Source organism: Astatotilapia calliptera, chromosome 22, assembly GCF_900246225.1.
Source record: "Astatotilapia calliptera chromosome 22, fAstCal1.2, whole genome shotgun sequence".
NCBI classification, from domain to species: domain Eukaryota; kingdom Metazoa; phylum Chordata; class Actinopteri; order Cichliformes; family Cichlidae; genus Astatotilapia; species Astatotilapia calliptera.
The window spans coordinates 33821408-33840503 of NC_039322.1; the positions used below are offsets into that span (position 1 = coordinate 33821408).

General features: G+C 46.5%; 1 protein-coding gene across 1 annotated transcript in view; it reads right to left on the reverse strand.

Moving 5' to 3' along the window:
• Positions 1-7418: 7418 nt before the first annotated feature.
• The window catches only part of LOC113014189 (ubiquitin-conjugating enzyme E2 E2-like), a 74046-nt gene continuing 62368 nt past the window's right edge, over positions 7419-19096 (reverse strand). Inside the window, exons 5-6 of the mRNA XM_026155555.1 lie at positions 12568-12715; positions 7419-8129 (exon numbers count right to left, since the gene is read on the reverse strand). Coding sequence (XP_026011340.1) covers positions 8032-8129; positions 12568-12715 — 246 coding nt within the window. The 3' untranslated portion in view covers positions 7419-8031. The remainder of the gene's footprint in view (positions 8130-12567; positions 12716-19096) is intronic.

The window sequence follows — 19096 nt, forward strand, 5'->3', positions numbered from 1 at the left end:
CTCTCTGCATTGAATCATATCTGTTATTAACCTCTGTCTCTCTTCCACAGCATGTCTTTATCCTGTCTTCCTTCTCTCACCCCAACCAATCACAGCAGATGGCCCCGCCCCTCCCTGAGCCTGGTTCTGCCGGAGGTTTCTTCCTGTTAAAAGGGAGTTTTTCCTTCCCACTGTTGCCAAAGTGCTTGCTCATAGGGGGTCATATGATTGTTGGGCTTTTCTCTGTATCTATGAAGCGCCTTGAGGCGACTTCAGTTGTGATTTGGCGCTATATAAATAAAACTGAATTGAATTGAATTAATAAAACCTGTCTACTGTTAATGTTCAGCCTGAGAACGGCTGCACTGAGTTCATTTAAAGGACAGTTCATAGCTCCTGTCAGCTGACAACAAAACTTTGGGCTTCACCAAAATTGAGAAGACTGGAAAAATGTTGCCTGGAATGATCAGTATGCAGATGGTAACACATCAGACCCACTACTAGGTGCACTCGTACTGTGTGAAAAGCATTTTTAAGATTAATTTGAAGATATTTCTACTCAACATATTTAAGCCAACAACAGCGTAAATGAACCGTACTGCATCGTTTTCTCCACCTGTAGCATCATTCTAAACTATCGCAAGACTTTCTCTTTTTAAATCCTGAAATGATCATCCTGAGCACTTAAGTAAACAAAAACATCCTGCTGAAGGTCTTCAGGGATCTGTAGAGTTGCACGTTCAGACTGTAATTAGTTTGTGGTGACTTGAGTAAATGATCTTCTTCTGGCTGCTCCTTTCAGCGGTCTTCAACCCATCTGTCACTCCTGCCACGCACCTCATCCCCTCTCGCCCTCCTCGTACATCCTGTCCACACAGACTGCTCTGCCACTCCGGACTTCCTCACACAGCTCCACAGTTCTTCTCTTGGATCCCTGACATCTGTAGTGTTTCTCTGGATGAAGCCTGACTGCTGCTCACGGATCGTCACCTCTCGTCTTGACCCCCCTTCATTAATTCTCTCCCACAGCTTCATGGTTATGGTTTGCTAGCTGCACATCACCCTTGTTCTTGAAAATAAGCACCGGTACAGTTCTTTTCTTTTCTGCAGGCCTCCTCTCACTCCCCGAAACTGTGGGTAGAAAACTCCACTCTGTCTGTCGTAGACATCCCCGTACCTGCACAGGTGTGTCACCTGAACCAACCACATTTTCACTGTCGATGCTCTTCAGAGCCGCCCTCACTTCCTCCTTACTAATCCTCTGCACATCCCGATTCACTAAATGTCCTCCATCCGTGCTCCACTTCTCATTTTCCACCTTCATCGGTCCTCGGAGTGCTCCTTCCATCTTCTCCACACACGTTTCACTTGTTAGCACACTTCCGTCTCTATCCAGCCTCACCTGCTGCACGTCCTGCCCCAGCTTGCTCTGTATGGAACGCCAGGACTGCCATAATGAATTAATTAAATACACCATTAAATAATTAATTAAATGTGGCAATAATTAATTAAAATTGGAATTAATTAATTCAATAAATAGTTATGACACATGTAATTAATTAATTATTGACAAATTCAATTAATTAAGATAAGATAAGATAAGATAGAACTTTATTAATCCCTCGGGTGGGTTCCTCTGGGAAATTCGATTTCCAAAAAAGCACAGCATATATATATATATATATATATATATATATATATACACACATACACACACATATATAAATACAGAGACAAATATAAATAAAATATACGAAGGGGATAAATAGAATAAATAGCAATAAAAATAAAAATACAAGTGAATTGCACATTTCAAGTATTGAGTCTATTGCACTGTTGACTATTTACAAAAGTATTGCACAAGGTATTGTACAGTGAGGTGAAGAGGCACTACAGCTTAGTTGTTCCCCCCTCCTTTGTCCTCCTGTTTCCCCTCCCTCTCCCCTCCAGAGAGGAGTTAAACAGTCTGATGGCGTGTGGGACAAAGGAGTTTTTAAGTCTGTTAGTTCTTGTCTTGGGGAGAAGCAACCTGTCACTGAACAGACTCTTCTGGTTGTTTATGGCCGTGTGCAGAGGATGCCCAGCATTGTTCATAATGTCCATCAGTTTCTTTAATGTCCTTTTCTCTGCCACTGTCACCAGAGTGTCCAGCTTCATGCCGACCACAGAGCTAGCCTTCCTGATCAGTTTCTCCAGCCTGGATGAGTCCTTCTTTGCTGTGCTGCTCCCCCAGCACACCACAGCATAGAAAAGTACTCCAGCAACCACCGACTGGTAAAACATCCTCAGGAGCTTCCTGCAGATGTTAAAAGACCTCAGCCTCCTGAGGAAGTACAGTCGGCTTTGGGCTTTTTTATACAGGTGCTCTGTGTTGCATGACCAGTCCAGTTTATTGTCCACCCACAGCCCGAGGTACTTGTACTTGTTGACCACCTCCACCTCCTCCCCCTCTATCTGAACCGGCAGTGGACCTTCTCTGGACCTCCCGAAGTCCACAACCAGTTCCTTAGTCTTTGAGGTGTTGAGTTGCAGGTGGTTTGTGTGACTCCATGCAACAAAGTTCCTCACCAGACTTCTGTACTCCTCTTCCTGATCATCCCAGATACACCCCATGATGGCCGTGTCGTCTGCAAACTTCTGAATGTGGCATAATTCAGAGTTGTAGCAGAAGTCAGAGGTGTACAGGGTGAAGAGAAGAGGGGACAGCACAGTTCCCTGTGGTGCTCCTGTGCTGCTGACCACTGTGTCAGACGTGATGTCCTTCAGCCTGACGTACTGTGGTCTGTCGGTGAGGTAGTCGGAGATCCAAGCCACCAGGCAGGGGTCCACCTCCATCCTGTTCAGTTTTTCCTGAAGCATACAGGGCCGGATGGTATTAAAGGCACTGGAAAAGTCAAGAAACAGGATCCTGACCGTGCCTTTTCCCTCATCCAGGTGTGAGTGGGCTCTGTGTAGGAGGTACAGGATGGCATCCTCCACTCCGACACCCACCTTGTATGCAAACTGTAGTGGGTCCTGGGCATGTTGTACCTGTGGTCGGAGGAGGTTGAGGAAGAGCCGCTCTAGAGTCTTCATAAAATGTGACGTCAGTGCCACCGGTCGGAAGTCATTCAGCTCATTGGGCCGGTTCTTTTTGGGGACCGGGACGATGCAGGATGTCTTCCATAGGGCGGGCACTCTTCCCAGTCGCAGACTGAGGTTGAAGACTCGTTGTAGCGGCTCCCCAAGTTCAGCAGCACACGCCTTTAGCATCCTAGGACACACCTTGTCTGGGCCTGCTGCCTTTCTGGGGCGAAGCTTCCTCAGTTGCCTCCTGACCTGATCCACTGTGACACTGGGAGATGTTTGGGGGGAGGGGAGGGGGGGAGATGTCTTGCTGCTGAGAGAGGGATTGGAGGAGGGGGGTGTCATGGTGTCAGGAAGGGGGGGAAGCGAGGGAGGCAGGAGAGTGGGGAGAGGACTCTGTAGTGAAGGTGGGGGTGGGGGGGTTGTGGGCTGGTCAAACCTGTTGAAGAAGTTGTTGAGTTCGTTTGCCTTCTCCACAGTCCCCCCCACTGTGCTTTTCTTGGTGTTGTGGCCTGTGATGGTTTTCACACCATTCCAGACCTCCCTCATATTGTTCCTCTCCAACTTCTGCTCCACCTTCCTCCTGTAGGTGTCCTTTGCTTCCCTCAGGCAGCGTTTCACCTCCCGCTGTGCTGCTTTCATCTCCTCCTTCACTTTGCTCCTGAAAGCCTTCTTCTTCATGTTGAGGACAGCTTTGACTTCCTGTGTTACCCACGGTTTGTTATTAGGATAACACCGTACCGTCTTAGCAGGGGCGACCGTGTCCACACAAAAGTTGAGGTAGTCTGTAAGACAGTGTGTCGCCCCCTCTATGTCCTCACCATGTGGGCTCAGGAGCACATCCCAGTCTGTGGTGTCATAACAGTCCCTCAGAGCATCCTCCTTTTCTGGGGTCCTAATTATTTATGTATTTCACATTTTAATTAATTATTGACACATTTAATTAATTCTTTAATGATATATTTATTTATTTCATTTTGGCAGTCCTGGCGTTCCATAGCTCTGTCTGCCTATAAACGTGTTTGTGAATATTCAGAATGAAAGCGCTAAGACGAGAGCCAACATCAGGTCCCCTCCACCAAAACTGTGCCATGTAGAGTTTGTGTTGTTCAGCATGGTGATAATCTGCTTATTGCCTCCAACATGTTACACATCCATGTAATCTTATTTGGAGTCGAGGCTCTTATTTATTCAAAGAACAACGTTGGCCTTTCACTTCTATTGATCACCTACGTTTCACTGCGTGTGTGTGTGTGTGTGTGTGTGTGTGTGTGTGTGTGTGTGCACACCTCTCCTTCACAACATTACATCTGCGGTGCGTGAATAATGGGAGGAGGTGGCAAAAAGATCAGCTTGCTGCTTTTTAAAAATACATCCATATTATTATTATTACATACTTATAAAAAGAAACAATGTGCATTTGACTGCATAAAGTAACCATCACACTATTTTTCTTATTTATTTTATTTTGTTTTTACTTTTTCTAATATTTCTCTCACTCAGCTTTTCCTTTAGTCCACTGTGCTGCTGTAACAAGTGAATTTCCCACAGAAACCAAAAGCAGGGCCTCGCGCACAAAGCAAAGCTGGATGTAGCTCTGTCATCAACAAGTGTTTGTGTCTGTAGTTTACTGCGACGGCTGCGCCTGTAATTCACTGTAATCCAACCCACTGTTCACCCAGTAGATTTATTCAGGTTCCTCCAAACACACTCATTTGAACTGTACTTGGCCTATAAAAAGGCATCGTGGGAACTGTTGCAGATACAAATCACAAAATGCTGGAATCACAAATTGAATCACAGTAAGTCAGACCTCATTTTTAAGGTGTCCACAGGTAAATATCTTCACTGCACATGAAAGGTTCTTCTTTGAAGATGCTGTCCAAGTCCTCATGCTGGAGACCCGTTCTTGGATGTCTGTCACTGTGACGGTTTGCTGGAGCCTGCTCAGGGAGGCTGCTGTGGTCTCCTCTCAGCTCTGTTAGCCAATAAGCTTTGCTGTTATGTGTTGCATCCTTCTCCCATATGCTCCGTCTCCAGCCTCAGTGGGCTATTCTCTGTTGTTCCCCTGACACTGAGAGCACAACTTGGATGGTTTACTTGTGCACACGTGCTGTTGTTGAATATCTTGATCTGATCTGCACATAAATATCTTGTTGTGTTCTCTGTAAGTTATTATCTTTGTCTGAGACATTTCATAGCTGTGGAGACAGATGAGGGATGTTTGATAGTTAAAGGATGGATTTGGACTAGAAGGTTTTATTGCCTGGCAGCTGTGAAACCAAAGGAGAACACTCCATCACTTTGAGCCATGCTCTGTAGCGTCTATGCAAACCATGGAAACACAAAAGCATTCCACTGTCACACTCAGACCTCTAGCTGTGCAAGCCCCATTCAGCTTTTCATGTCCTTGTTTAAATCCAGGTAGAGTACTTTCATGATAACACCTGGCCCATAACGTCTACCCCTAAGACCTCAGCATTAATCACAACATCACCTGCGTGCACAGCAGTCACTCTTGAGTATGTGAGTTCATCAGGGCTGTTAGTAGTATGAATGCAAAGGTGTCCCACTCAGACCCATTGTCAGCAGCATAAGCCACTTACAATATTTCAAAACACCTTGCTGCCATCCTGCACCACTTGTGGGGAACACCCCACATCACATCAAGAACTCCACCGACTTCCAGGTCCAGAAACTTCCCCTGGATCCAGATGAAACCATGGTGTCCTTTGATGTAGTCTCTCTCTTCACTTGCATACCCACCACGGAGGCCGTGGAGACTGTCAGAAAACGACTACAAGAAGACAGCTCCTTGGAGGACAGGACCAACTTCACCACGATCAGATCTGCACACTGTTAGACCTCTGCCTCACCACTACATACTTCAAATACAACGAAGGCTTCTACAGACAAAAACATGGCTGTGCCATGGGCTCCCCCGTGTCACCTATTGTAGCAACCTTTACATGGAGGAAGTGGAAAGGAAGGCTCTTGGTTCTTTCAAAGGAAGAGTACCCAGCCACTGGTACAGATATGTAGACGACACCTGGGTCAAAATCAAGACACAAGAAGTGGAATCCTTCACTGCGCACATTAACGCTGTGGATAAAAACATCAAGTTCACCAGGGAAGACACAAAGGACGACTGTTTGCCTTTCCTGGACTGCGCTGTGCACATTGAAGAGAACGGCAAACTCCCACTAGGTTTAAATCTCTCTCCACTATTTGACCTTAGAACTGAAGAAGCTTCTCGGATGAGAGGTGAAACGTCCTCAAGCAACTCAAAGTCCGGACGCTTTTCTTTCCAAGCTCCTTAGAGTACATAGAGATGATTTGATGATTTGACAGCAGCATGAACCTCAAAGGTGGTTAAATAGTGTTTAAAACAAAATGCTTTTCAGGATTTGTGCTCACAGCTGCAGACTGAGAAAATATGATTTTAGAACGAATCAAGCTAGAACCTACTGTCAGCATAGAGGCTCTCTGAGAGGACTTTAAAGTCTTTATCAACACAAGGACACAAGGAAGGAAGAATAAAATAAGTAAAATAGTGCCGTCACAAACAAGTCAACACTGCAAATAATAAAAGTGGAAAAGTACAACTAAAGATTTGTTTTGCTTTTAGTTCTGAATTATGACAAATACATGACAAGTCCACTGTTTTCATCTCGAGTCAGCTGAGTGTCAGAGGAGGACTGCAGAGGGAGCGCAGACGTCACTGACCTGACGTGTGGTGGTCGGAGCATCTTCCAAACACGTCACTGGGAACAAGAAAAGAAAGCTCGCCCTGGACTACAGTCTGAAAGTAAATGTGTCAGCATGCAGGATTACTTTATTGTTAACCGCGTCTGCACAAACTTAGATGAGGACGTTCCCCTTTAAGTATTTAGCTGTGCTTTTTGCTCTGGAGTTAATTTGTTGGTGATGAACGGCTGCAGTCACAGTTTGATTCAAACGGCTCGCAGACAGAACATCAGTGACCAGCAGCACTGCGGGACGCAGGTCTTTGCCATAAAGGCTGAACGTGCACTCAGTCACGACGCTTTGTGTTGTCGAAATTTTTGTCTAACAGCACAAAGAGGAAGTAAGACACACGGTTACATAAGTGCACAGCTGTGACCGACTCGGGAACAAACGAGTCTGTACTGCGTGAGCGAGTAGAACGGATCCACGTTACTAGAAAGTGACTGAAAACACTGCATCAGATGCCACAATCATGTCTGACCCAGAGGGGAATTACCTCTCACCTTCTAATCATTCAGTCTCTGCGGTGAGCCTCTGACAGCTCGTTTCTGACAGGAAGTGGTCACAGCGACGAGCACGCGCTGACATCACGCAGTGCTGAATTAAAACAACAGACTGAGAGAAGCTGTGTCACATGACAGCCAGTGTTTTATTGAGTATTCGATGAGTATGTATGTTCTCACAAGGCATTAAGTGTACAGCAAACTAAGCACTATTGTCATATATGATGATGGGCTCACTCCATGCCACAGTTCTGCCTGAACAGAAATATCGGGACTACGTGTCCACTACATGAACACATGTCCTGATGCCATGCACTAATATTGACCATGAGCTGGAAAACACAAACAAAATGAAATGCACTCACTCAGTATGAACATTTTTACATCACATGAAACGGGAGGAATTCATCACACGCGCTTTTAGATAAAGAGAATGACACGGGCGGCAACAATGTTATAAACAATGCCACAACAATAAGAACAACAACATCAACAGAACAATAACAGTATTAAAGCTTTTCATGACCATATCAACATTCAGTGTATTGGAAAATACAATCCCAATAGACTCTTTGTATAAAAAAGAAGCTTTTCAAGTCAGCATGGAACAAATAACAGTTTGTATCTCGGGGGTTGGGGGGTGGATGACAGGGGCGGGTGTGCTTCCATAGATTCCAGAAGAGAGGAGGTGTGTGTGTGTGTGTGTTGGGGGAGGCGCTGGGGTCCTGGAGCTGCTCTATGTAGCGTAGCGCTTGGTCCACTGTTTGGCTATCCTGTCGTGCTCAGCTCTGTTAGTCAGGTACTGTGTGGCGATGCTTCCAACCAGAGGGTCAGCTGGAATACAAGAACAAACGGCAGACATGTTTAACCACGTGTTGGCTGTCACATGTTGAAAAGTATGGCAGGTAAATGAATTCTCTGAAACTCATAATATAAAAGACTGCACAGCCAGGCTTTAGGCACACTCAGCAGGACAGCTGTGCAAAAGCAAAACTATCTGTGACAGTGATGAGCGGGCGGTCAGCTGCCTCGGTATCCTGTATGTATTCAGTGTGGGGGAAGGGCTCTGACCAGGTCTCAGCCTGGAATCACAACACTTCCTCCTGTCACATTGTTAGCGTGCTGCATGCAAAAACGTTTGATGCGCTGTGTGTCAGGACATCCTGAATAGGTCCAACAGATCTGTCTTTGGACGGTCAGGTAAGTCAAAATAAACTGGAACCTTCTAACAGGAATACAGAGGGTTGAATCGCCAGATATCAGCACTGCTCTTAAAAAGCCTGCATCAGTCAGCTGCTTGACTGTAAACGTCAGACTCTGAGTGGAAGCGAGATATTGCTGGGCACAGATGGGTCGTCTGTGAGAGTGGTGTACAGGACATGTTTACACAAACAGACATAAGGTGCTGTCTAACATCTGATTACCTGGCCTGTGGAACCACAGCCTCATCAAAGACCTCGGCTCATTGGAAGGCACAGAAATGTTGTTACAAGCACTGGTAACTCAAACACGTGGAGCTCAGTCTTTCCTGTAGTCTGATGTCAAGCTTGCATACTAATAATACTAATGGATAGGATTTATATAGCGCTTTACAATACCACTATTCATTCACTCTCACATTCACACACTGGTGGAGGCAGCTACAGTTGTAGCCACAGCTGCCAGGCTGCCATATCGCGCCATCGGCCCCTCTGGCCAGCACCAGTAGGCGGCAGGGTAAAGTGTCTTGCCCAAGGACACAACGACCAGGACAGAGAGCCCGGGGATCAAACCGGCGACCTTCCGGTTACAGATGCGCTTCCCAACCCCCTGAGCCACGGTCGCCCCTGATGTCAAGCTTGCATCACGTGATCTGATGCAACAGCAGAGTAAATCAGCTGTGATCATGGCGGCCTCCAGCTGTAGTCCTGTGCCTACCTGTCTTTTGATAAACGGCACATCCATGACTGTTGACTGTGTTGCTGGTTCCTGTCTCAGCAAAGTGACAGAGCAGAGAACTCATTCAGCCTTCACAAGCTCTCTGCTCATATTCACAACGTCTCTGGACACCAAACCAGGAGCCGCGTTGCACACAGTGACGGAGGGTTTAACAGGTTTAGTGCCAGACTTACCGACGTGTTAGTTACTAATCGCTGGTATTTACAAAGACAGTGGAGCAACAAGACTGTGCATCTGAGATTTTTGCATTTCTCAAAATAGGAGGAAAAGATTCAAATGAACCAAGCAAACTGAGCCACAGTTCACTGCTCATTGTACTGATAATTAAAGCCAAAAAAGCAACCCAGCTGACATGGCCGTAGTTACTGCTGCATGGAGGAAAAGAGTGGGACATTTGTGTGGTTATGTGGCAAACACGAGAATATGTCGGGTCTGTCCATAATGCCTTTGTTTCCCAGAATAGCAGACATTTTCAAGAACTGTGGGGGGAGTCCAGAGATGGGCTCGTAGCTCAGTCCACAGTATCTTCCTTATGCTCCAAATAATCCAGATCTGTTGATGATGACCATGCTTACATCTGATATCCATGGAACGTGACACTGGATCAAAACCAACCCTACAATCAGAGCAGTGCTACAGTCGTGCCCCCGTCAGCACCCATAATGAAGATGATTGATGTGCATTTGGAAGGAACTGCAGACGCCCCGCAAAGGTCGAAGCATGACAGTATGTAAGAGAAGAGAAGAATGGAGACCCTGACTCTGGACCCCACACTGATGATCATCCAGCACAGGGAATTTTAAAAGCAGCCATTTTTATTTGAATGTTTCGAATGCTTGAAGATGGTTTTCTTCTGATCTCTGCAAACACATTAAAATTAGACTTTCAGGACCATGGACAGTGATCTCATGTCTATCACACACACACACACACACACACACACACACACACACACAGACAGACAGACAGACAGACAGACAGACAGACACACAGACAGACAGACAGACAGACAGACAGACACACACACACACACACACACACACAGACAGACAGACAGACAGACAGACAGACAGACAGACAGACAGACAGACAGACAGACACACACACACACACACACACACAGACAGACAGACAGACAGACAGACAGACAGACAGACAGACAGACAGACAGACAGACAGACACACACACACACCAAGCCTGAAGCAGAAAAACCTTCTTGATTGTCAGCTGATCTCACTCACAGGCTGGAGTTCTGTAAAATAAGCAGCTTGAGCTGGTTTACATGTGGACACGAGCTGATACAGCTTTGAGCTGCCACGTGGCTTCACTCCAAGTTATCCGATATAAAATCTCTAACGTACAGATCTCTCTCTCTCTCTCTCTCTCAGTTTATGAGGGCTAAACCTGAGATTCAGAGTTTAAACACTTGATCGAGTACTGAGGGTGTTGTGAGTGGGTCGATTCTGATGAGGCAAGAGGCAGAAAGAGGAAGAGGGAGTGCGTGGGTAACAGGGAGGAGTCTTTCCCCTTTTCTGCCAGAGACGTGATCTCGATTAAACCTCTTCTGCATCACACTTAAAAGGAACCGTCTAAATTCATGTGAGCACGCTGAGGAGGAGGGGAGGAAAAGCTTCTCTCATCTTCATCTCCACTGCTGCGTTTCTCACAGAGCAGTCCCTGCAGAGAGGACCGAGCTATCACCACAGTTCCTTCCACTCTCTGATCTGTAACCATTTCATTTCCTGCTGTTCACGTCTAAAACCATCAGTCATCCTTAGGGATGGGTACCGGTACCCATCCCCCCTACTGCTTATGTCAGACATAAACGGTAGTAACCAGACCGAAAAGCAGCGCACATTTTGGTGCTTTATTTTTCTTGAGATGTCATACACTTTCTAGCCAATCATTTTACCTTTGCGAGTAGTAGTAGGCGGGCCCAGGTACATACGTTCTTTTAGAGCAGAGCTACAGATTAAAAATGCCCAAGGTGAAGCGGTCAAAAGTCTGGCTGGACTTCACAGCAAAAGATGCAAACTCAGCAGCAACAAGTGCTTTAAGCTGATACTGTGATACTGTCAAAGGAGGTAACACCAAGAATCCGATGAAACACCTGGAGACGTATAGCGTTTTTTTAAAAGCCCAGAAATGCGCCGTATTTGATAGCTTGCTGCGAGACCTCACACCGAGCACATCTACTGTGGGTGTGGTGCCTGTTATCGAGTTAGCAACATCCCCCAAAAACCCGAAGAGGAGAGTCCTGGCCCCTAGCCCTGCCAGTGTAGCAGAAATGATGAGGATGATGATGCAGCAGCAGCCGTTCTTCTCTGCGTGAGTAGCTTCATGTTGTTCGTGTGTAATTTACGTTGAGTAGGCTAACCACGTTATTACATTAATGCATGTAAGGTGAACTAGCAAACATCATCATAGCTACATGCGGCTGTCTTCTTGTTTGATGGCAGATACTCCCTTCACCCTGGCCAAAAAGGCTAAAATGACCAAAGAAAAAGAGGGAAACAGTTAAACATGAGAGGTTTTTGGACAAAGTTTGTGTTCTCCATTCTTTAAGCACCGGTTCGAGCACAGTTTAAGCACCGGCACCGTTTCAAAAGTACCGGTTTGGTACCGGTATCGGATAAAACCTAAATGATACCCATCCCTAGTCATCCTCTGGCCCTGACCTACCTTTCATGGTCCAGCACATTTCTGAGTTAACTCACTTTAACTCTCAAAGTGCTGATAATGTAGAGATAAAAAAATGATTTTAAAAACTGAGAATCTTTATTCTGTTCATTACCAACACACACCACCTGCAGGTCCCTGTTGTCTTTACAGTAATCGGGGTCAGACTGGCACAAATGCTTCCAGGATTGAGTTTTTCCAGACAGTCTTGGTTAAATGTTGAACGGATTAAAGGGGGTTTGGAATCCCAGGCTCACACTTTAATACAGGAGCAGCTGAAAGGAGCTTCTTGTTAGCCAGGTATACCTGTGACAGCTCAAAATGACCCACAGACAGTCTCAGAAACATGAAGGCAGAGCAGAGCACACCTGAAACAAACAAAAAACACCGTGGACCTCTGTACCTGTGATGGAGCCAGAGCACAACATTTATATAAAAGAGACACTTTTGTGATGGACAGTGTTACACACACACACACAATCATTGTTTTCATCACTACACTGCCTGTCTGTTCTCTTGGGATGCTGCTGCTGCTGCTGCTGCTGCGCTGCAAACACAACTTCAGCCTCACAGTAAAGTACATGATTTAAGCAGCTCAGTCAGCCTGTCACAGCTACATGACAGCATCTCTGTGTGCGTGTGTGAAGCTCTCACCTGGGTTGCAGTCAGTGAGCAGGGAGCAGATGGACAGTAGGACCTTGGAGATGGTGAGGGCGGGACTCCAGTTGTCCTTCAGGATGTCCAGACAGATCACGCCCTGACTGTTGATGTTGCAGTGGTAGATCCTCGTACGGAACGTCACCTGATTGGTTAAGAAACAGTTTCATTTGATGCTGCATCCTGTTGATCCTGACCTCTGAGCCAATGACACGTTTTAAAAAAGGCTTATTTTAGGTTTCGTTTAACTATCAACAACATGTAAGGTGATCAAACAAACAAGTGTTTTTTATATTTTGGGACTGTGGTGGACTCGAGTCCACCACAAAAAGTCTAGGAGAGGACGGCCGCTCTATTTCTGTTCCCTTCACAATAACTAAGAACAAACAGGCCCAATAAACCAGGCCTATGATAAGAGACTTGCAGTGTTTTCCTGCAGCTCCGTCTGTTAGCACATGCCTCCTGACATTTAGGACGTGACAGGTTCAATCAATGAAACACTTGTCAGTTAGATTAAACGAGCAGCACAGGCTGACAGCGCTCTTCATATCCTGCCTGTGTGCCTGCATCAACACTGAAGACATTCCATAGCTCAGCACAAAGAGCCCTGCATCATTAAGCAGTGACCTTTGACCTCTGTGTGTCTTTAGAAACGAGGCTGATGAGCTGTAGCTTGCCCCCGTTCATGTCACCCTTCCTCCGTTCAGAGAGACAAACCCTCCTCCTATTATGAAGATCAACAGATTGATTTATCTGTCACTGTTTCACGTCAGCAGTGCTGCAGCGCCACACTGGAAACATCTGAGAGGACTTCACTGATACACTATAAATATACATTGTGTTATCTTGCACAGCATGAGTGTTAAAAAACTTGAAATGTTATCATTACACATGCTCTGGCTAAGCAGTGTGAGTGCTGTCAGGCATTTGAGTGTGAGCGAGCTATGTGAGGGCTGACTCTTGTCATCTGCGGTGCTGTTTCCAAACCAGGAAGAGATGCGGAAGCTGAGATTATTTTCAGCGGCACTTCTGTAAAATCTGCTCATAGCTGGGACGGGAGGTCCACCTCCATCAGCCAGGTGACGGAGAGGTGGGTTAGCTCGTCTGTCTGAACTCCCGAGAACTTGTGCCGTGAATCCTTTCTGTCAGAGAGCTGCAGGTATAGTCCGTCGGTTATAGTGTCAGCTGCTCCTTTCCTGTAAGCGCACTCGTTGTGGTCGGCTGTAAGACCAACACCTGTGCGTGACGTGACTGGTGATGTCACATGTCAGTAATGTGAGCAGAAGGGGCGCGGTGTGTTCTAGCAACGTTATTTGTCCCGAGTGCACGTGTCAGGCAGCCCAGCAGGGAACATGTCACGCTGGACGCTGAAGTCGATGAGCAGCACTCTGGCTGAAGCCTTCTGGTTTCTCTGCGTGAGTCAGAGACACAGGGTGGAAACCTCGGCTGAATGGTTTGTTCTGTACGGCAGCGGGCCCAGCTTGGTTGGGAAGCGTGAGCTGATGTGAAGCCTCTCAAAGCATTTCATGATACAGCAGCTGGCACTCTGCTTTGGCTGAGGGTCCATGAAGATATCTGTCAGCTGTTCTTCACAGTGTGTTGGCACGCAGCCTGGGATGAGATCTGGACCCATGTTGCAGAAACCTCCTCATGCTGTCTGCAGTCACAGCCAATAGCTGGCAGGCTGGAGGCAGTGATAGTTGTTTGCAACCTCAAACATGTCCACTGTTCAGTGCCTGAAGTCTTTGCCATAAATGGGGCGATCGTGGCTCAAGAGTTGGGAGTTCGTCTTGTAATCGGAAGGTTGCCGGTTCGAGCCCTGGCTTGGACAGTCTCGGTCGTTGTGTCCTTGGGCAAGACACTTCACCCGTTGCCTACTGGTGGTGGTCAGAGGGCCCGGTGGCGCCAGTGTCCGGCAGCCTCGCCTCTGTCAGTGCGCCCCAGGGTGGCTGTGGCTACAATGTAGCTTGCCATCACCAGTGTGTGAATGTGTGTGTGAATGGGTGGATGACTGGATATGTAAAGCGCTTTGGGGTCCTTAGGGACTAGTAAGGCGCTATATAAATACAGGCCATTTACAGGCCATAAATGCCTCATGTCCTTGGTGCATTCATTGGACAACTGTTTTTAGCTTGTTCTTCAGTGTCACCAGCTCTGAATGCAGCGTCACAAATCCTCAGCAAGAAGCCGACCTCCCGTTAGCCGAGGTTTATTTCTGGAACGCAGCCTGACAGATTTAGCAAATCGGTGCATTTGTTTATAAATCCCATCACGAATATTCCTCTAGGTCTGTCGTCTCTTTGAAACGCTCCACTGTGCGCACTCAAAGCAGCCCTGTACACACTGAAGCCTCCTGTGGCTGCACGCTGATGCAGTCCTTGGTGGCTCTCATCTTCCTCCGAGCCTGAAAGCTGGGTAAGGGAGGAGAGGGAGCTGCAGTGTATGTGTTTTTTCTGTTTGAATGTACATTAGCCCGTGTACGAGTCCCTCTTGTTGTGCATGTAACAAATGGAAGTGAGGTAAAAAAAAGACCTGGGGCTATAGCTCAGGTGGTGTTTGATCCCTGGCTCCTCCAGTCTGCACGCATAATATCCTTGGACACTAACCCTGAGCTGCTCTCCAAGGATCGATCGCATGTATAGGAAAAAGTTCTCGTATGCGCCGAGTTGTATAAAATGCTTTGAGTGCTCAGGTAGAGTAGATAAGCACTATATAAGAACCAGTCCATTTACCATTTAGCCAACAGGCCCGAGGAACCTGCCAGTCAGCCGAGGTCAGCCCTTAACCTGCCTTGATGCCTTCTTGCTTCCCTTGTTTACGTCTCCTTCACTCATTCATGCTCGCACATTTTTCTGTGTGAGCTACATTCTGATGGATGTGGTCAGAGAGCAGCTTGGGGTTCGTATCTTGCCCAGCGATATTATGCATGCAGACTGGAAATGAAATCCCAGAAAATGAGATTTATATCACGCAGAGGAAGATTAAGTGTATAGAGAAGTTTAGTTCAAAGCCACGAGTTACTGCAGGGCACAGTGCTGGGGGAATCTCACCTCAGCCGTCACTCAACCAGTTCTGAGCTCGGACCAACGGACAAATACTGATGCAGCATCCCTGCAATGCTCAGCCTCTAAAGTATCAGTGTCAGCTCAACCTAACATTAGTGAGTGATCCAGGGCAGTGAGCAGCTGTCACATGGCTCGCTGTACGTTGGATGGCAAAGATCACGACCACGATGGAAAAACAAGGCGGCAGGAGGCCAAGAGTTAGGATGGGCTCTGTGTGAGGACCCACACAGCTGACACTGAACAGGAGATCATATATCGAGGCCTGGTCACATGATTCCCAATAACTTTGAGCTGCTGTAAATTTCAAAACCACAAAAACAAAAAGTGATACACACTGGACAGATGGAGCATCAACATCTGATTACACTCCTGGTAGGCGAGGTTCGGGATGGTCTGAATGATTCCCAGGCTGCTCTTAACTTCACCACTGCAGTCACACTCGTGACTTTCTATTTCACATAATCATACGAGACATACAGAAATATGAGAGATAGTTTACATAAAGTCTATCCATGTATCACAATGGTGGGAACGCCACCAATCATTTCTACCATGTGACGCCGTGCCGTCCTTGCACAGTGCACACACAGCTCACCTGCGCTGTGCAACACTACAGATACTTTCTCCAGTGCTGCTCCTCATGACTAAGATACTGATACTGCAAATGCAGCAGCCTACTTTATTGTAAACGACAGTAAGCCAAGAAGAGCAGCTGAAAATATCAGATTTAAGCAGCTGATTAAAGTCACTGACGCTTCCTCCCTGTTCTGTCTGCATGAGCACAGGGCTGCAAGCGGCTCAGTGTTGAGGATGCAGAGTTTTACATACTGGAACAAGTCAGAGATATAGACCCAACAACAAGGAAATTAAAGAGCAAGAATTCAGAACTTGTAACAAAGTAAACAGACTTTGTTACTTATGGTTGTCTGTAATGGCCTCGTAACACAAAGCAGATGAAAGAAAATAAAACAAACAAGCTCAACACATTTTTCACAGATTTGTGAAATTCCACTAAAAATATGACTCTGAGCGTTTCTGTGAGTTTGATACATGTGAGTTTGATACATGTGAGTTTGATACATGTGAGTACACCTTTAGCAAAGGTTTGCTAAAAACATGCTGTGAATATTTAGTTGAATCACAACATTTGGTCAAGAACACCCTCAGTGCAAAACATCATATATGCATATTTGCTAACACACAGTTTTGGACCGCTCCTGTCAGTGGCACATGTGCACAGACACTAAACGACCCGCTGTAAAGCATTAAACATGGCACAGATAGTTTCCTGCCTTATCGTTTAAGCACATAAATAGCAGTTAGATATTACTTAATGAGTATTCCTAGACTCTACTGGAGGGTGGCCGAATGCAGCTGAATGCCAGGGCATGCAGGACAGGACAAGGCGATCAGAAGCACCTCATTGCTTTGATACAAACTGGCAGTTTGATTTGAACATGCAAATGCTGCAAAAAGTTTAGATCTCTGTTCCAGGGTTTTGCCTGTTTCTGAGGGCTCAGTCTCCTCCTCAGCCTGCATGAACGCACAACGTCCTACAGCAGTTTTACAGCAGAAGGACACACACGGTGGGGGAAAGCAGCACATCTTGTGGCCGTCTCAGAGGCTGCACAAACCGTAAAGCCGGGTTTCCACCACAAAAGTTGGTGATAAAGACCGAGCCCTGCTGCAGAGTTTAAGGGAACCCGACCTGCAGAGAATATCATTTCACAGCTGTGTGGCTGCTTCAAACGTTAGATCCACTCCTGATGGTGTGAGGAAGGACACAGAACCAGAGTGAGAAGTGGGTTTGAGATTAGAGATCAGATTTCAAACGTGTGGACTAGGGCTGCCACGATTTGTCGACTAGTCACGATTACGTCGACTATCAAAATCGTCGACGACTGATTTAATAGTCGACGCGTCGTTTGAAGCTTTGTAAGATCACAAAAGACGCAGGAATAAGTAGCAGGATTTAAGAGTGTAATAACGGACTGAAACAGAAGATGGCAGCACTGCATGTACAAGGATGCCAGCTGCCGTTAAACCCTGAAGAAGAAGCAGCTGTGTCCCAGAATTCATAGCGCAGCCCAGCTCAGTTTCCAACAATGGCGGCAGCTAGTTAGTTTTAATGTTACTCTTATTATTCTTTCTGGGTCACAAAATAAACGTTTAACATATTTTCAGGCGGGAATGTAGCTGTGTAAACCTCAAATATCTGCTCAGTTTATCAGGACACCACATATTTTCAAAAGCGCTCCGACGTTTTCGGAGACGTCTGTTACCCACTGAATGTCAGATGCTGCTGGTGCAATAAGCTGTACCTGTACGTCCAATGGATGATGCTCTGATTAGTCGACTATCAAAATAATCGTTTGTGGCAGCCCTAGTGTGGGTGCTTGGTTACAAAAACAACACTATGTCCCTGATGCTTAAGCCACTGTGACACGGCGCACCCATGACCAGCTACACTTTCACCAACGTGTCACTGAACTGTTGGTCAGTGCTCGTTGAGAACATCCCAGTGGATGCTGCGTCTGTTCACTGGGAAAAAACCCCAAACTTGGAACCAGTTCAGCTTTTGTTGTGAGAGAAAAATCACTTTGAGCACTGATGGTGTGAGCACAGTGTTAGGCAGAGGGTCAAATAGAGGAGAGGAAGATTTCAACAGCAGCCCTGTTGGCTCATGACAGAGGGAGCTACACTTGGAGCTCTGCTACAGACAAACCTGTGCAGGAACAATAAGGACTAGACTTCCTGCACCATGGTCCGTCTATTCTTTCCAGCATGGTTTCAGTTTGCTTCAGCTCACAGCTGTTGGTTTATGCACAGCTCTCTTTAGGTCCTGTTGTGAAACCTTGATTCTGCTGTAGGGTTTCTTGGCACCATTGTCCTGCTGCTGTGTGACGCATTTTAGGTCAAGCCTTTGTATTTAGACGTCTGACTTCATACAGTGACTTCAGAGTGCCCAACACCCAAACAACCCCACATCGCCACCACGTTCCCCACCATGTTTGACAGTGAGGCTAATATGCCACGTCTGCTTTGTGGCACTGTGAGTTGGAGCATCTCAGCTGTGGTCTTGTGGTCCACAAGGCAACTCTTTTCTTTCTTTCTTTATAAATAGAAGAGAAGCTTTGCCCTAACAATCCTTTCGAAACAGCCAGTTACGTCTGAGCGCTGCATGGTTTGAGGGTAAGTTTCCTGGGACGCCCACTCCTGTGGCATTAACACACTCCTACATGCTGCAGACGACAAACTGCCAAAGAGGTGGTCACACTCACTAATGATCTAATCCAGTGTGTTTGATTAGCAGCACCAAGCTGCTGCTGACTGAATACTTCTGGCATCGGTGAACACGCTAACCACACCTGCACACTCGGATATGTGACTCCTGGTATGTTGCAGTTTTCCTGAAAGCTGCACAGCACGAACTCTGAAGTTTACAACGTTGTTCTTGATGT